Consider the following 17,380-nt stretch of genomic DNA (forward strand, 5'->3'; position numbering starts at 1 on the left):
ACCGATGTCCTGTTGGGCACTTGGTCGCGGCAGGCCACAGGGGCCGCTGTGGATAAGAATGTCGCCAGGTGTCACCGCCTGGTGACCCTGCATTTCTGACCACTCATCTCACGCCTGAGAGTCTGGTCATCCAAGCCTCGACGTCGCAGAGTGCCTTTCCCATGGCTCCGCCGGATAAGGACTCTAAGAAGCTGGAGCAGTTCGGTAAGCAGTTGTTCTCTTCGGCCAACTTGGGGCTGCGGTCGGTGAACACTGCTTGCTAATTGGGCCGCTATTCCCACGCGGTGTGGGATACCGTTGCTCAGGTGTTGCCTCAGTGTCCTGAGGAGGTCCAGGCTGTACTTTCCCAGGTGGTTGCTGAGGGTAAGGATGCGGCTAAGTTCGCCATTCGGTGTGGCTTGGACACCGCTGACTCGTTGGGCAGGGCGATTTCTAAGACTGGCGCTGCGTCGCCACGCCTGGTTGTGATCTACTGTGTTCTCGCCCGATGTCCAGAGCTCGCTCATGGATATGCCCTTTGATGGCACTTGCCTGTTTGGCGATAAGGCCGACAGTGCACTGGAGCTTTTTAAGGAATCACGGGCCAAGTTGTTGGGTCTTTCCACGAAGAGCCCAGCCACTCCTGGTTTTCGTTCCTTTCGTGGCCAAGGCAGGGGCGCCCAGGCACTTTACTTCAGCAAGCCTGTGCAGAACCAGCCTGGACGCGGTTTCCGCAGGGGTGGCTCTGGGAATCAGCGTGGGGGTCAGTCCACCTCCGCCCCCGCTGCTTCTACCTCCAAACCTTCCTAATCGGAGCTTTGTGGAGCGCCCCACACCGGTGGGTGGCAGGATCTGCCACCACCTCCCCCACTGGTGCGATATCACATCGGACAAGTGAGTGTTGCATATCATCCGCAGGGGTTACTCCCTTCCCTTTCAGTCCTCCCCTCCAGCCATGCCACCTCTGTGTCACCGCATGTCGGGGGATCACTTGGTACTTCTCCAGCAGGAAGTCACGGCCCTCTTGGCCAAGGGGTCATCTAGTGCGTTCCTGGGCCGGAAGTAGGGAGTGGTTGTTATTCCCACTACTTTCTGGTCCCCAAGAAGGACAAAGGGAGCCTGCGCTCCATCTTGGACCTCCGGAACGTCAATCGCTCCCTCCGGATGGAGAAGTTAAAAATGCTGATTCTGGCTCAGGTCCTGACTGCCCTCAACCCTGGAGACTGGATGGTAGCGTTGGACTTGCAGGACGCATATTTTCACATCCCCGTCCTGCCGGCTCACCTGCGTTACCTGCGGTTCACGGTAGGCCCGGAGCATTTTCAGTTTGCTGTGCTCCCCTTCGGCCTTACCAGCGCCCCTCGAGTGTTTACGAAAGTGATTGCGGTGGTCGCAGCTCATCTGCGCAGGTCAGGGGTGTCAGTCTTCCCCTACCTCGATGACTGGTTGTTGAAGGCGGGCTTGCCCCAGGCAGTCGTCAATCACCTCCAGACTACGGCCGACCTCCTGCATTTGCTGGGGTTCTCTGTCAACGTGCCGAAGTCGCACCTGAGTCCCTCTCAGAACCTCCCCTTCATTGGAGCAGTTCTGGATTCGACGCTGTTTCGGGTTTATCCTCCCGAGCAACGAGTCTGGGATATTCAGGCTATGATTCAGATCTTTCAGCCTCTGTCCCGGGTTTCAGTCAGGATGACCCTCCGGCTTCTGGGCCTGATGGCCTCCTGCATCCACCTGGTGACACATGCCAAATGGCATATGCGGGCTCTGCAGTGGGACCTGAAGCTCCAGTGGGCGCAACATCAGGGCAACCTGTCCGATCATGTCCAGATCTCGAAGGGCACTGCACAGCAGTTGCAGTGGTGACTCACGAATCGCGATTGGGTTAATGGCAGATCCCTCTCCCTTCCCCAACCGGAGCACACCGTGGTGACGGATGCGTCCCTCCTGGGATGGGGAGGCCCTTGGGAGAGGCGGAGATCACAGGCCTCTGGTCTCCGGCGGAGTCCCGGCTCCATATCAATCTGTTGGAGCTTCGGGCGATCCGACTTGCACTGAAGGTATTTCTTCCCTCTGTCCGGGGAAGTGTGGTGCAGGTGTTCACGGACAACACCACCGCCATGTGGTATTGCAATAAACACGGCGGGTGGGGTCTTGGACCCTATGTCAGGAGGCTCTGCGCCTCTGGACATGGCTTGAACATCAAGGCATTAACTTGGTGGTTCAACACCTGGCCGGTTCTCTGAACGCCAGGGCGGACTAATTCAGCCGCCGGTGCTTGATGGATCACGAATGGCTTCTGAACTCGGACGTGGTGCAAGGTCTCTTTAAGCAGTGGGTAGAGCCTTGGTTAGATCTATTTGCCACCGAAGAGACTGCACAATGTCATTAGTTCTGCACGTTGGAATTTCCAAGGCGGCATTCGCTCGGCGACTCCTTTCGACGCGAGTTGTGGTCTATTGTACGCCTTTCCGCCTATACCACTTCCACCCACAGTGCTGAAGATGATTCGGCGCGACCGGGCCAAAGTCATCCTTGTGGCTCCGGATTGGGCATGAAGATACTGGTATCCCGAGCTACTCAGCATGGCGATCGATCCCCTAATCCGTCTGCCTCTTCGGGAGGATCTTCTGTCGCAGCAGAAGGGGACAGTCCTCCACCTGAACCCATCCAGCCTCCACCTCCATGCGTGGAGATTGAGCTGCGACAGTTGACAGCTTTCGATCTTCCTCTCGAAGTCTGTGATGTCATTCTGGCAGCTAGGCGTCCCGCCACTAAAACTGTATACGCCTGCAGGTGGATCAAGTTTGTGGCATGGTGCACAGTGAAGGCTGTGGATCCCCTTTCCGCCCCTCTTTCTGAAGTCCTTCTGTTCCTTCTTTCTTTGGCCCAGCAGGGCTCTGCTCTGGGCACTATCAAAGGTCATCTTTCGGCCATCTCTGCCTTTTTGCGGCCTCCAGATCAGCCTTCTCTTTTTAAGTCCCCGGTTGTTAACCGTTTCCTGAAAGGCATTACGCACACGTTTCCGCCCGTGCCTTCATAATGACTCAATGGGACTTAAACCTTGTCTTGACATTTCTGATGTGCGCTCCCTTCGAGCCCCTTCATAACTGTTCTTTGCGTCTTCTCACCCTCTAGACGGCATTCCTGGTAGCTATCACCTCTGCCAGAAGAGTGAGTGAGCTCCAGGCTCTTTCTTCCAAACCTCCTTTCCTTTCTGTTCATCCGGACAAGCTGGTTTTAAGGACCCGTCCTTTCTTGCCAAAGGTTGTCACTCCCTTCCACTTCGGGCAGACCATCCCTTTGCCCACCTTCTTTCCGCCTCAGCATCCTTCAAGGGTGGAGGAGAGGCTCCACCGTCTAGATCTAAAATGTGCGCTCGTATTCTATCTGAAGCGTACGCAGCAGTTCCGGTTGGATGACCAGCTCTTTGTTGGCTACATGGGTGCCAAAAAAGGTCGGGCTGTGCACAAACGGACCATCTCGCGGTGGGTCGTTCTGTGCATCAAAGCATGTTTCTCCTTGGCTAAGAAGGAGCCTCCTGTGGGGCTGTGTGCCCATTTGACCAGGGCGACTACAGCCTTGGGACGCGGCGTCCCCTTGCAGGACATTTGTCAGGCAGCTACGTGGGCTTCACTGCACACGTTTACCAAGCATTATTGCCTTGACAGTCAGGTCTGGAAAGACGGCTTCTTTGGCCGTTCTGTTCCCCGTGACTTTCTGGTGTAATCTTTTCGCAGTCCCACCACCGTGGTTGGTATTGCTGGGGTATCCATTCTAAGGTAAGGAATCTATCACTAACGTGTCTCTTTCAGATGAACAAGTAACTACTTGTGTAACGATATATCTGTAAGTGACATTAGTTAGTGATAGATTCCTTACCGCTCCACCCATCCTCCCCGTTCTGCGAACTGATTTCTAGGGTTAAGGTCATCTCTTTCAGGGCCCTAGTTTCAATGCACCAGTGGTCAGTTTCTTGCATGGATCTGCGTTCCTGGCGCTGAAAGTAGTGTACAGAACTGACGTCAGCGTGCATGGGTGGCGCCTAAGTAGTCTCCGTGACGTCATCTCGGCGCTTGCGACGCCAGTGACGGATGCGGAGCAGCACGACGCCACCTACTGACGCGCAGGGGTACTGCTACAGGAAACTTTCCGGATCCATTCTGACGCCTGGGTATTTTCTAAGGTAAGGAATCCATCACTAACTAATGTTTCTTACAGATGTATCGTTACACAAGTAGTAACTTGTGCATCAAAACCTGCTACGGGTGAGAGGCAACCTCCTAAAGGCTTGCTGGCTCACTCCACCAGGGCCAAGGTAGCTACCTACCACTGCGTTGTCATGTGGAGTGCCAATTCTGGATACTTGGCAGGCTGTTATGTGGTTGTCAATCCATACGTTCACAAAGCACTATCGTTTGGACACTAGGTCCGTTGAATAAGGCATTTTAACTGCTCTGTCCTGCAAAACACTTTAATCTGAGGCCATTTGCTGACCCCCCTCCCCAAACCTGGGAGGTACTGCTTTGATAACTATTCAAAAAGTGAGAAATCTGTGGTTAGAAATATCCACCAGAAGAACAACTTAGTTACCTTCTATAATGTCATTCTGGTGGATGCTCTATTTGACAGTAGGTCCCTTACCAACCCTCCCACTTTCCCAGCTCCGAACTGGACTCTTTCCATCTATAAAGGTCCAAAGTTTCGAGCTCTGCACACTGGTCAAGCCAATCTGCTGTTGGGTTCTGTGTCTGGGGGCGTAGACAGACTAGAAGGCAACTGACCGCACTTGTGGGAGGTGCTTATATGGGGCTCTGTATGTCTCTTCCAAGGTGGAACCACATCTGTGCCGAGCTGCTCAATATCAATTTTACAGACACATTCTGATGCTTTGGCATTATACAAAAGCTGAGGACTCAGCGGTTACACTATCCACCGCAAAGAGTGTTAACTTGTTCTTTAGTGCCTGAACTCACCAGCTATAAGCGAGATATATTTACTTTTACAATGCTTGCTAGATGCTGTGAAACCCCAGCCCTCCTGTCAGCGCTGGAATCATTATTGCGCTAGTGTAAAGGGAATTCATGTATTCCCTTGCCCACCTGTTGGGATTCAGACATCTGGCCTCGCTTGACCTTGCAGCCTACTGTTGACTGCTTTAACTCCATGATTTGCCATAACCCTACCCCTTCTTGAAACCCCATCCCTCAGTTACCCTGGCACATAGGGGCACAGTTAATGGTACAACACAGGGTTTTCCAAAGTCTGTCCTGGAGTGCCGGGCCCATGCCAGATATTTAGCATATCCTAATTTAGATAAAGGATCTGACCCTCAAAACTGACTGAAGAGCCCTTTTCTAACACATTAGACAGCTTGGGTCATTTTGCCACCTCTTTGGTGTACCTCGTCCTCCCCTTTCAGTACACTTTGTTGGTGGTGTGTGCCACATAAATCCTTAGTTGTACTACCTCTACCTTCCTGTATCTTTGTTTGCCTATGGCCATTATTCTCTTGCTTTTACTTCCTCAATTAGTGTGCTTGCTGGTGGTCTCTGTGATCACTGTGTCGACCCCTCCCCGAGACCTTTGCTTGGTAGAACTGTCCCACCAGGATCCCTGCGTCATTCCCCTGCACCTTCACTATTTTATTTTGGTATTTGTTTTGTTGAACGAATCTCCAAGACAACAGTTGGGCTTTTTGTTAGATAAACTGCTCAACTAGCTTGGCGAAAGCATATGTATGAGGTTTCCATTTCATACACGTCCCCATAGGCTGCAAAATCTTTCAGTATACCTATTGTACTTTTGTGACACATATTGATTTAAATAAAACTGGATTAAGTGTCGGTACTGGTGCTTCCAGTTGCTTTTTATTTGTTGGCTAAACTGCAGATAGTTTTGTCAGCATGGTGCAGAATGGAGATGATTTTGCTCTTAGTTGGGTAAAGTGACGATTTTTCCTTTTTAAAAATCTTTTCTGTAAACGTAGTGTTATCTCGATGAGGTGATTTTTTAAAAACCTTTTTATTTAAATTTTTTATTTTAAGCTTGTGCTAACTTTGACATGAGTTCTAGGTTTTATATTTTTTGTGATGTGTTAAACTGTACAACAATTCAGTTATGAAAAGTTTTACTTGCGTAATTTTTATTGAGTTTTCAAATAATACAAAACAACATGTCTGGTTCTGTTTTAACGTCCTCCATAAGTGAGGAAACCATATTATTTGTATGAATCATATGATCAGCTTTGCTAATGTGCTGTGATTGGGGATGCTGTGCTGGTATCTAGAAAGTACATATGTGGACTGATGGGGAGGATTGCTGGCAATGCTTGTGAGTGGGGGAGGGAGGGGGTTATTCGGGGAGGGAGGATGTTCGTTTGTGCTTAGGTGGCATCATGCTTGCTTGGGTAGTGTACATTTTGCTGTTAAGCATGCCAACTGCAAGAAAGGATGCTTGTTGACACCGCACTGTGTAAGACAGAGGATGTTCTTAGTTTTTGACCTGCTTTTTGTTTTTTCTGCCACAGTTGAAAAAAATGATGGCACCAAGTGAGACTGCAGAGCAGGATGATGGAATTGGGGACTATGATTACAATAATCCCAATGACACTTCCAACTTCTGTCCTGGATTACAGGTGAGATGGTTAAAGGGCCATCAAAAAGGTGTTGATGAGTTAAGAGCTTGAGTCTGAGAGACAGTTGGAAAGTTGTTTATCCTTCTCATTTTATGCGGTCATTCTTTCTTTAGGCTGGAGACAGTGATGACGATGATGCCCCAGGTGACTTCATGGGCCCAGACGGGATGTTTGAGTTCACTGCCAACCCTATGGGTGATCTGGACCATGAGCAGGGTGCACATTCTGACAGATTAGTAATCACCACATATGGCGAGGACAACCTTGTGGCTGAGCCGCAAAAGGTAAATCTCTTTAATCAATAATGTGATTACACTGCAAACGATACACGATCGCAGAGGTGAGAAGCCAATACTCATTACAGTTTGAAATGGTAACCTCATGCTCGGACGGTGATGAGGACTGCAGAGATTGGTAGTCTGTATTAGATGCGGACAAATGGTATTCGCAAGGGAGGGTTTGAGAGGAATCATAAATTCTGCTACTGCCACAATTCATTTATTTTGATATTTTACTGAGCCCTGCATGTCTCCCTAAAGTCAGAGTGCATGTCAGTCAGAAAAATGTAAGAATGAAGGTTTCCGATCTCTGAATAACCACGATGACAATTTGATCATGCAACATGTCCGTGCTTCTATTTTTAGCAGTCTGAAGAGAGTGGTTGGAGTGTTTTCTAATAAGAGGTTGGGGGGGGGGGTTGCCTCAATCTGGTAGCACTCGAACATGATAAATGCTGAAATTAAGTGATCTTTTGAAATTGGGACGGAAAGATACTTTCTAGTGACTGGAAAAAAGCAGTTGGATGTTTCTGTCCAGTCCTCCTCCTGTACTTCTCTTTAGCGATCAGGTCATTCTTTAAGTACTTTAAATCCGCTTTTCCTTGAACCATGGTGCTACTAGGAGTGGATAGAAAATGATTGGTGGAAATACCTGTAGACTGATTAGCCAGTGGGAGCCTTCAACAAGAGTGGTCTTAAGCTTGTGATTTCTGAGAATCCTTTTCCTGAACCTGGGTGTCTTGCGGGATCATGAGATGCGGTGGAACATGGATTCCTAGGCAGAAGAACAAAGCTTTAGATAGGGGCAGGAGTGGGTGGCCATTCAAATGCATGGCAATATAGGTGTTAAAACTGTGATTTCAAGTGAGAGGTGCATAGATACATGTGTGTTGGGCTGGAATAGTAGTCTGTGCTGCTGGTCATTGGCAGGGCTCAATCCTATCCAGTGCTGAAATGTCATAATTTTGCAGGTCAGTGTAGTGGTCCATTGGCAATACTGCTTGAGACAGAGGCTTGCATGTTCACTGTGTATATTGCTGTCTTGCTGACTGAAAATTGCTTCTTTGTCCTATCTGTTCCAGGTGAACAAGATCGAGCTGCATTATGCAAAGACAGCTAAGAAAATGGACATGAAGCGTTTGAAACATGTCATGTGGAATCTGTTGACCAGTGCACAGGAGAAGCAATTAGAGATTGAGGTGAGTGGTGCCATTGTGGAAATGAGCGTTTTCAAGTTTGTCCACGGGTCCTTAGACTAACAAAGAGGAGATTGGCACTGAAGCTGGAATTCAAAATAACAAGTTTATTAATCCCTCATGAGTGGGACTACATCAATACAACACCCTCAGGCGCTGCAGGAGGTAGTACATGGAATACAGAAACCTTGGGCCTTTTATACACAGTTTGTTGCAGAGCAAGCATGTAGTTACAAATAGGTGCAGGCCTACACAGGAATCGATAATGACAAACATGGGCAGATGAATATCACTTAGCAAAGTGGGAGGGGAAATAGAACTGCTTCCATCTGTAGGATATGAGAGACAGTTACATTCTCAAACAGGTGCATTCTAGCAGCTACAGGCCTTTCTGAGCTCATACATTGCTCTGGCTCAGTACAGAAGGAGTTAACTAAGGTTGATGACTCAAGCAGAATAGAAAAGCATGCAACAGTAAAGACAGCAGAATCACAAGGCTAACAAAATGGATGCTGCAAACAAGATGGCTTCAGCTCATGCTAACAGCAATTACTTTCGATTTCCACACCATCAGTGACTGGAAAGGAGGACACATTCCAGAAGTAGAACGCACAGAACCGTGGCTGAGGGAGGCAATCAAGCTCAGCCTGCTTTAAGTAGGCTCAGTTGCTGAGGAAAGAACGAGACAAGGGGGGGGGGGGGGGGAGGGGGGGATGAGCAACCTTTGGTTTGCGTATTGTGAAGCATTTAAAGCCATGGGCTAGGGGTCAACAACTGATAGCAATGGCTGGGATGATCAATGGCCTAAGAAGGAGGTGATTCCATGATGCTGCTGAGGTTAGATCACATATTACATAGATACAGGAAAACAAAAGGGCCTGGCATGCACTGTTCTCAGTTAATCTTTGTGTTAACAAAGGACCTATTGAGGTCAAAAGAAAGATCACATTATCAAACAGCTATACATTATTAAAAGACACATTTTAAAAATTCAATTAGCAGTATATCACAGAGAGAGACCAACCGCATTCTTCATATTTCATCCAACAATTTAACACGTGAGCTGAAAAAGTGCACCATCACCAGTGAGTGAAAAGTGGTAATTAGTTCAAGCAAATAATTCTTGGGCAAATGGCCTTCAAGATAAAATTTCAGAGGTTGACCCAGACCTGAATGCGCCTAGAAGCTATTATGATGCTCTTTTGGAAGAAGACGTTGTCCTTTCTAACCAGTCTAGTGTGTTGAAAGTTGAGAATACTGGTTTTGCAGCATGAATATTTTCTAGATTCACATGCTGTGCATTGTTCCGCTATCTGGTGGTTGGGTCCAGTACTGTCTTGTAGTATTCCCTTTACTATTTCTCTCTCTCTTGTTGTTGTTTTTTTTGTTGAACTTTCACTGTTTCCACCATTTGGTGCTTAGTTCAGCCTCCTCTTGACATCAGACACTTGTCCCGGGAACCTCAGCACGTAGTCGCCATCTTCAGATTTTATTTCCTGCTGTTGGGTTTGGAAGCTGTCCAAGCGTCTAAAGAAATAGGGGGACAGGTCATTGAGGGAAATTCATGGTTTAAGGGAAAAGAAACACCACAAGACAGAGTATCGTTGTGAAATCAACCATTTTCCACCAAATAAACTCTGACATATATCTGGGATATGTGGATGGCCTTCAGGAGAATGCAGGGACAGGGCGGCCCTGTGTTCTGAAGGAGATTGAAAACGCACCTTTCTGATTCTGTCTGGAGTGCCATCACAAGTTTGCCCAGAGAGACAACCATCAGGTAGGTAATCTCTACCACAACACCGAGGGCTGTGAGGCTTTGGCAGATTTCAAGTCCAAAATACAGAGCTAAGGAGAAGCAGAGGCAGGCACATCATGCCATTTAGGGGCAGAAAGACACTCCATCATGGGCTATCGAGCAAGGAAGACAGCCATGCCAAAAGAAGCCGAGGGAAGTCTCGCACTTCGAAAAAAGGGGTAATCGATGTTGAGCATGAACGCAAAAGCAGAGAGAAAAACGCACACAGGTAATGCTGAAAAGGAAAAGAGCAGGTGAGTTGATATGATATATGCTCAAACACCCCAAAGACTGCCTTGGTGCTGAAAACTTCACTAACCGAAGGCAATTCAAGGTCAAAAGAGGCCCTTGGGTCCCACACCAGGAAACCACTGGAGGTTAACCTCCAAAAAGACACAGGCATCGAAGTACGACTGAAATAGAGATGAGAACAAGAAGGCAGCAGCTAAAAACACAGATGGCCAAGATGTTGACACCAAAAAAGAGACTGACCCCCGCTCTCAATGCTGAAAAACGCACGCTTAAGAAAAGACTGCTGTAGGCCCAAATGGCAGCCATCCTTCAAAAGAAGTATTGTTGATGCCTTGGTCTGGAAATTCTGTATACTAGTGAGACCCTAGACAGAAAACGCTCATGCGGAAAGTCTGAAGACCTGGGCCCCCTTTGTCTCCAAAGTTACAAGAGGAAGAACAAGAGATCTTCTATGAAGGGAAGGACCCTGAGTCACAAGTCCCATCCCCAATGCAGATGAGTCGGAAGGCATTGGAGAACAACGGCAGGACCTAGGGGCAGATTCCCCAAAGGAGAAAATAGACCGATACCAGTCAAGGCAATTGCCCCTGGATGATATTGCCATGTATGAACTGATGGTTAAGATCGCGGCATAACAATATGGGGGTCCAATTGCAGGAAGGAAAATAGGACATGCTTCCTGCTTGAGATACTCTTGCCCTCCCAAAGCAAAGTCCAGTACTACCAATGCTCCTTTCTAGCATCATAGACCAGGGGAGAGAAGCTTTGAGGAACCAGTAACCTGGAGGTCGGTGACAACCAGCGTGGAGAAATAAATATAAACATTCCTCAAAATATCCAGCTTGCATATGAAGCAACTGCGGTGGCAGATTCTATTATTGTGGCCACTGCCAGGAAAAGGGAAAATATACTAAATTCTTCAGAACCACCACTAGAGAAGAAAAGTAATAGTATAGAAATGGTGAGGCGAAAATTCGCGAAAGAGTTCTCCACTGAATGGCGAATCGCAAGTTCAAACGCCCTACTGAAGAGGGATGCCTATCAACACTGAGTAGATGGGAGAACTGTTGAAGCACCTACCAGAGCACTATCGGAAGAGGGCAAACACCCTAGTGGAAGAGAGCAAGATCCTTGCATATATAGGCTTGAAATCGGTACTAGACGCTGTCAACATGGCAAGCTAGTGGCAGGGACGACGTTGAGAAGACACGCCTGGCTGCATGTCTCGGGCTTCTTGAACAGGGTCCAGCCCAACGTCCTTAACACACCATTCAACGGAGAACAGCTATTTGGTGTGAGAAAGTGCCATCTTTCTTGCATGGTATGCCCGCACTTTTTGCTGACTTGCTGAATGTACGTTGAGTGTGCCCTGGACTCCTGCCAATCAGGTGCCCAGGGCCTATGTTCCTTCCCTAAATAAAAACCTCAAAACCAAATTGGCAAACCCTGGCCACATGTCAGCCTCTGGTAAGTGGTACCCTAGGCCTTGTGACCAGGGAAGGCTTCTAAGGGCTGCAGCACTCATTGTGCCACCCTTAGAGGCCCTGTCCTAACACACACACACTGCCCTGGCAGGCTGAGTGTCTGGGTACAAGACAAAACAGAAAGACGACATGGCACACATCCCTGTGCCATGCCCACAACCTACACTGCCCTGGCATACATCAGCCACCCCTCTAGCTGGGTGCCCTATGCCAGTGGTGTGGGCACAGAGTCAGGAGCCCTGTGCCCCTACAGTACCCAGGTCCATTCCTGGGCCCTGTAAGTGCAGTGCTGCCATTTAAGAGTACATGGTGCTGGGAGCTTGTCAAACACAAACTCCACAGCACCATAATGGCAGCACTGAAGACTGAGAAGTTTGGTATCAAACTGCTCAGCACATTAAATCCACACTGATGCCAGTGTGGGATTTAATGTACCAAGCACCACAGAGGGCATCTTAGAGAGGCCCCCTGAAACCTAACCTACAATCCACGTCTGTTCTGAGGCTGCCTAGGCTGCCACACAGCAGACATGTTGCTGGACCCCTGGGTAGGAGAGCCCCTGCTCTCCTGGGTCTGCAACAATGCACATCCTGGGCAAGGTGCTAAATCTCCTCCCCCAGGATGGGCAGGGGGAAGCTTCAAAGGCATGCCGCCTCTGTGAGCTTCCCCAGGCCACTGCAACCCCCCACTATGGCGGGAAGCTTGGCCGGAAACCCCAAATAAGGACAGGGGATGTGCCAGCCTGCCAAACCCACCCCTCGGGTGGGGGAGGCGAGGCGAAGCACATCCCCAGGCTCTCGCCATCTTGAAGATGGGGAGCCCTGCCCAATCAGGATTAGGCTACTGGACCCCTCCAAAAGGAGAGAGGCAGGATAGGGGGTGTACCCACCCCAGGACAGGGACCCATTGGTCCCTGCCCTTCACCTACCTGTAACGCCCCTAAATCTAGTATTTAGGGGCACCCTGAACCTTCCTTCCCCAGATTCCAAAATCCGAAGAAGAGCTAGAAGAAAGAAGACCTGCCCTGCAGCTGCTAAGAAGAGGAAGACACCAACTGCTTTGGCCCCAGCCCTACCGGCCTGTCGACCCTCGAACCTACTCCTGCTCCAACCCGGCATCTCTTGTGGCCAGCAACCTCACAAACCCCGGAGGACCTGACTACCTTTTGACTCTAAACCCCTGGGTCTCCCATGAGTAGAGGCTCTACTCAAAATCTACTTCTAATCCCTGGCAGCAGCCCGGAACCGCGAACCCAGCACACTCTGCACCAGCCAAGCCTGGCCTGTGCCGGAGTGAACAAAGACCACGAGGACGACCCCACGGCAACTGTGACCCCGAGTCCGGCACCCAAGGACCTCCCTCGACACTACTGAAGAAGCCTGCAGCCTCAGAACAAGGTGCCCCCCCCAACTGCGATCAACAGAGGGTAAGATTTCCCGACACCAAAAGGCACCCCTGCACCCGGTGCCCTTCGGCCCCCTGTGCCCAATCCCGGGGTACGTACCTATCCTCCAACTTACCTCTCGAAGTGTTGGTGGCACCCGAAGAATCTTCGTCCCCGAGCTTGCAGTCTTTTTCTAAACCGGAGATTTCCCATTGAAATCAATTGAGCGCCTGAAGGCTCAAAAGCACCCTGCACCCAGCCGCCCGAGTGGCCCTGGCAGTGCAACCTCTACACCTATCTACTTCCCCACTTGCCCTGAGTAAGTGACCAGGAGCCCAGCTCCCACAGCCGCGTGGCCTGCTAGTCAGCAGCCACCAACCAAGGCCCCCCTACCTCTCATATGATAACATTGGGTGTAACTCTCTCTGCACCCGGCCGCCCTTGTGCCGCTGAGGGTGAACCAACTGTCCCTACCTGACCCTGGGAGACCCCTGAGTCTATGCCCAGAACCTCAACTCTGCCAGTCGAGTACTTACCTTTAACCCGATAACTCAATTTTCTCCATAGGGTAACATTGACTGGCTTTTCCTGAAATTTCTTTTAAGTGTGGACTTTTCCAAACTTAAAATATTCACCAAACATCAGCCGAGTAACGAAAATACTCACCTGCTCTTAGGTGAGCTCCCAGTTCTGGATCTTGGTGCCCAGCACTGACTCTGAAAACTACTTACAACTGTACTTACCAGTAACCCAATTTTCTTCCATAGGAAATCATAGAAGAAATTTCACAGAAAAACAGTCAAAGTGTCGATTTCTGCAATCTTTAAATATTCTTTAAAAAATCGTATAATATCTGAAAACGTAATTACTTACCTGTTTTGGATAAAGGTCCCAGTACTGAGTCTAGGCACCCAGTACTGGATTACAAAAGTAACGAGAACCTACTATACCTGCAACTTGAATTTTCTGCCATGGCGAATCATTGACTGTTTCTATGAAATATTTTCTAAGTGTCAACTTTTAAAATGGCAAAATATTGTCTAAAAATGATCACAGTAATTAAGTCGACTTTTATCACTTTATTCCAAGTACTGACCCAGGACTGAATCTAGGATCCAGTCCTGGAATTCCAAAAGTAATCCTAAAAGTAATCTGTGGCAAATAACTTGAAACTTCCATTGAACTCCATGCATTATTGTGTTTAGAATTGTGTTGCCTATTGCAACCACTTGTAACTGTCTACAAAATTGCATATTGCAAAAGTATTTATATAAAGCATCTCATTCTGAGAAAGTATATTTTAATGCCTATTGTCGGTTCTAAAATAAAACAAGAAAATATTTTTTATATATAAACCATTGGCCTAGAGTTCAGTTATTGAGTGTGTGAGACCATTTGCTGGCTGAGTGTGTGCAACAAATGCTTTACACTGTCCTCTGATACTGCCTTACTGCTCGACCAAGCTACCACTTTAGAGAGTAAGGTTATATCTAACTTTAGCCTCTGTCAAACCTCTGGGGACTGTGGACTCTGTACACCCTGTACCTATTTGGGAACAGTATATACAGAGCCACTTTCTCACATTTGACAGTGCAGTTAATGACATCCTGAAGCAGTTAAAAAAGAATCATGATACGGCAAAGTCAATGGGAGTCTTACAATTTACAGGACAACTCGGAAGAGTATCCACTCCCACTAGGAAGCAGGCAGTAAGAGGAGGTTTCTAAGCCGCAACAGATAAGCCCCATCAGCAAAGTAGTCCTACAGAGGGGATATCACAGCATGGCAATAACAACCGCCACCCAGTAAGTCCTTTCGCAAATGAGCGCGGAGCAGAGATCAACCATCTAGTGAGGCAGCTCCAACTTGCAAGTAACTTGCAAAGGAAGGACACACACGCACCACCTGTTGGGGGAAGAATACGAGCCTTTTTCCAGGAGTGTAGGGAGGTCACATCAGACAGGTGGATACTCAACATCAACAAACATGGCTATTGCATAGAACTAATAAAACACCCAACAAAATGGGGACCAATGAAACAACCCATACGAAGGTGGGAAAGTCATTCCCCTGCCGAGAAGTTAGAGTGCTGTTACAGGTAATAGAAAAGGTACCTTTGATGGAGACCATCCAGGGAAACTGCCCAACATACTTCCAGGTCCCAAAACCAGATATATCGGTGCAACCAATATAGTTCCTAAACAAGTTAATAAAGACACATATACAAGATGACAATATTCGAAAAAGTCCTCCCATAGCTTTGAGAGACAAATTACATGGCAACCATAGACTTCAAAGACGCAAGGACATACTGATGAATTACAGACACAAGAAGTTTCTACGCTTATGATAGATAGCACACAGTTCGAGGCATGTGGGCTGCTGAATTCATATCTGTGCATAGATCGCCGCCTAGTGTTTGGTCCGGATGATTGCACATTGTTGTCCTGGAAGAGTCTTCGAAGTATCACGAGATAGGTGGCTCCTCCCCTGGACTACAGTGCGCATGGGCATCCCCTCCATCCTTAGATTGTTTTTTTCCGCCATTGGGTTCGGATGTCCTAATCTTAGCTCTTAGAGTATTTAGGCCTTTTCTTCGGCGGTATTGTTTTCGTTCGGCGCCGAGTAGTTTCATCGAAGTTAGCCATCTGCCCTTCGACGTCCAAGGCCCGATCAAGATCGACGATGGAATCAAAAACATCGAATAGCCCCTTCAAGCGTTGCCCTCTTTGCAACGCTAAGTATGCTCGCTTCGACGTGCACCCGGTGTGCAAAAAAGTGCCTCTCTCCAAACCATGACAAAGCCACCTGCATGGCGTGCTCCAGGTTTCGATCGAAGAAGACCCTCCGCATTCGTCGAGCAGCTCGGCTTGAGGCGCAGAAAGCGGCGCTGCACCCGGACAACATCTTCGGTGATCGAAGATGAGGAGGTCGTGGACCTTGAAGTTCAGGGAGAGATGTCGGATCCGGCGTCGGAGCGTGAATCCGACTATGATGCCGAAGATGAACATATAATAGATGAAGAGGAGGATGACGTCGTCGTACAGGTGGGAGACGACGAAGAGGCCCTTGGGGCCGAGTAAGATGGCTCAGAACATGAGCTTGGCCCTCAGGTCGCCACAGTGCCGAAGGAGGCACTCGATAAGGCTCAGGTCGTGGGATCGCCACAAGGCCTTACCCAAGATCATTCCTCTCGTTCTTCCGCCCCGCATAAACGCCCGGCGTCGAACTATCCTGCAGAGCCATCGGTATCCAAAGCGCCATCACTCGATCAACGAGAATCGAAACTGAAGGCAACAGCACCGAAATCGAAACCGAAAGTAAAGGAGCCTCTCCACGGCGACAAGGCCTCAAAGCCCTCGGAGCCGAAGACACAAAAGACGGCTGTGGACGTCGAGCCAAGGGGGGCGCCGAAACTCAAAGCCAAGGTCGCCGACCCCAAAGTATCGGCGCCAAAGAGCGTCCACACAGATATGGAGGGCGGCCATCGAGAGCCGACCCATCCCACTATTCCGGTCCAGAAGACGTCCTCTGGTACGGGGCTTGATGCCACAACGAAGAAGGCGTCGAAGGACCGTGTCCAATCCACGACGCCATCGCCCTTTCTCAAGCAGAAGGTGTCGGAGTCGTTATCACGCATCCACGACAAGGCTTCCGCAACCGGTGCGAAGACAGCCCCGCAGCCGAAAAAGGTCAGCGCGGTCCACATCACCTCGACGCATATAAAGTTCAGCCTCCCACCAGCGGTGCGACCGAAAATGTTCGACGCCAAGAAGGGTCTCGACCCGCAAGAAGCTCTCGACCCGACAAACTGTCAATGCAACAACAGGAATACAGATGGGACAAAGACCTGTTGCAGTGCCTTACGACGATGAGGTTCCACGGCAGTTTATCGACGCCACCACTGGTAGACTTTCCATATACAAACGGAAAATCGTAACAGAGACACCAATGGAGCCATACAAGATTCCATTAAAAAAGAAGAGAACCACATCACCAGTTCTGGTGGAACATATTCAATATGGCACCCCAGAAACTCAGCCATTCTCGCCCACTCACTCTGATACGGATGCTGGAGATGATGGTGATGCTGAGGGCACTTATCCTGTGGATACTGACCCTGAGGACCAAAACCAACCTTGGGTGGACAATACGGATGCAGGAGACACACATACTGCTCCGGACACACAGGCATATGTGGCAAAAACATCTCCTACAGAGGACACTGCTGCTTTCAATGCCTTAATTGAAAGAGCCGCCAACAATCATGACGTACAGCTCCACACTGATCCTATTGAGGACGACTTTCTAATGGATACCTTCTCTACTTCAGAAAGATCTGTGAAAACTCTGCCCATGCTGAAGGGGGTCCTAA

The 17,380-nt window shown here is 49.0% G+C and overlaps 1 protein-coding gene across 2 annotated transcripts in view; it reads left to right on the forward strand.

Annotated features, from left to right (window-relative positions):
* Positions 1–17,380, forward strand: part of NCAPH (non-SMC condensin I complex subunit H) — a 414,052-nt gene that overhangs the window by 342,856 nt on the left and 53,816 nt on the right. For both annotated transcript variants that reach the window (XM_085634348.1, XM_085634347.1), the window contains exons 13-15: positions 6,506–6,613; positions 6,727–6,897; positions 7,974–8,090. In XM_085634348.1, the coding sequence (XP_085490474.1) occupies positions 6,506–6,613; positions 6,727–6,897; positions 7,974–8,090 (396 nt within the window). The remainder of the gene's footprint in view (positions 1–6,505; positions 6,614–6,726; positions 6,898–7,973; positions 8,091–17,380) is intronic.

The sequence above is a fragment of the Triturus cristatus genome, chromosome 11 (assembly GCF_964204655.1).
Source record: "Triturus cristatus chromosome 11, aTriCri1.1, whole genome shotgun sequence".
Lineage (NCBI taxonomy): Eukaryota > Metazoa > Chordata > Amphibia > Caudata > Salamandridae > Triturus > Triturus cristatus.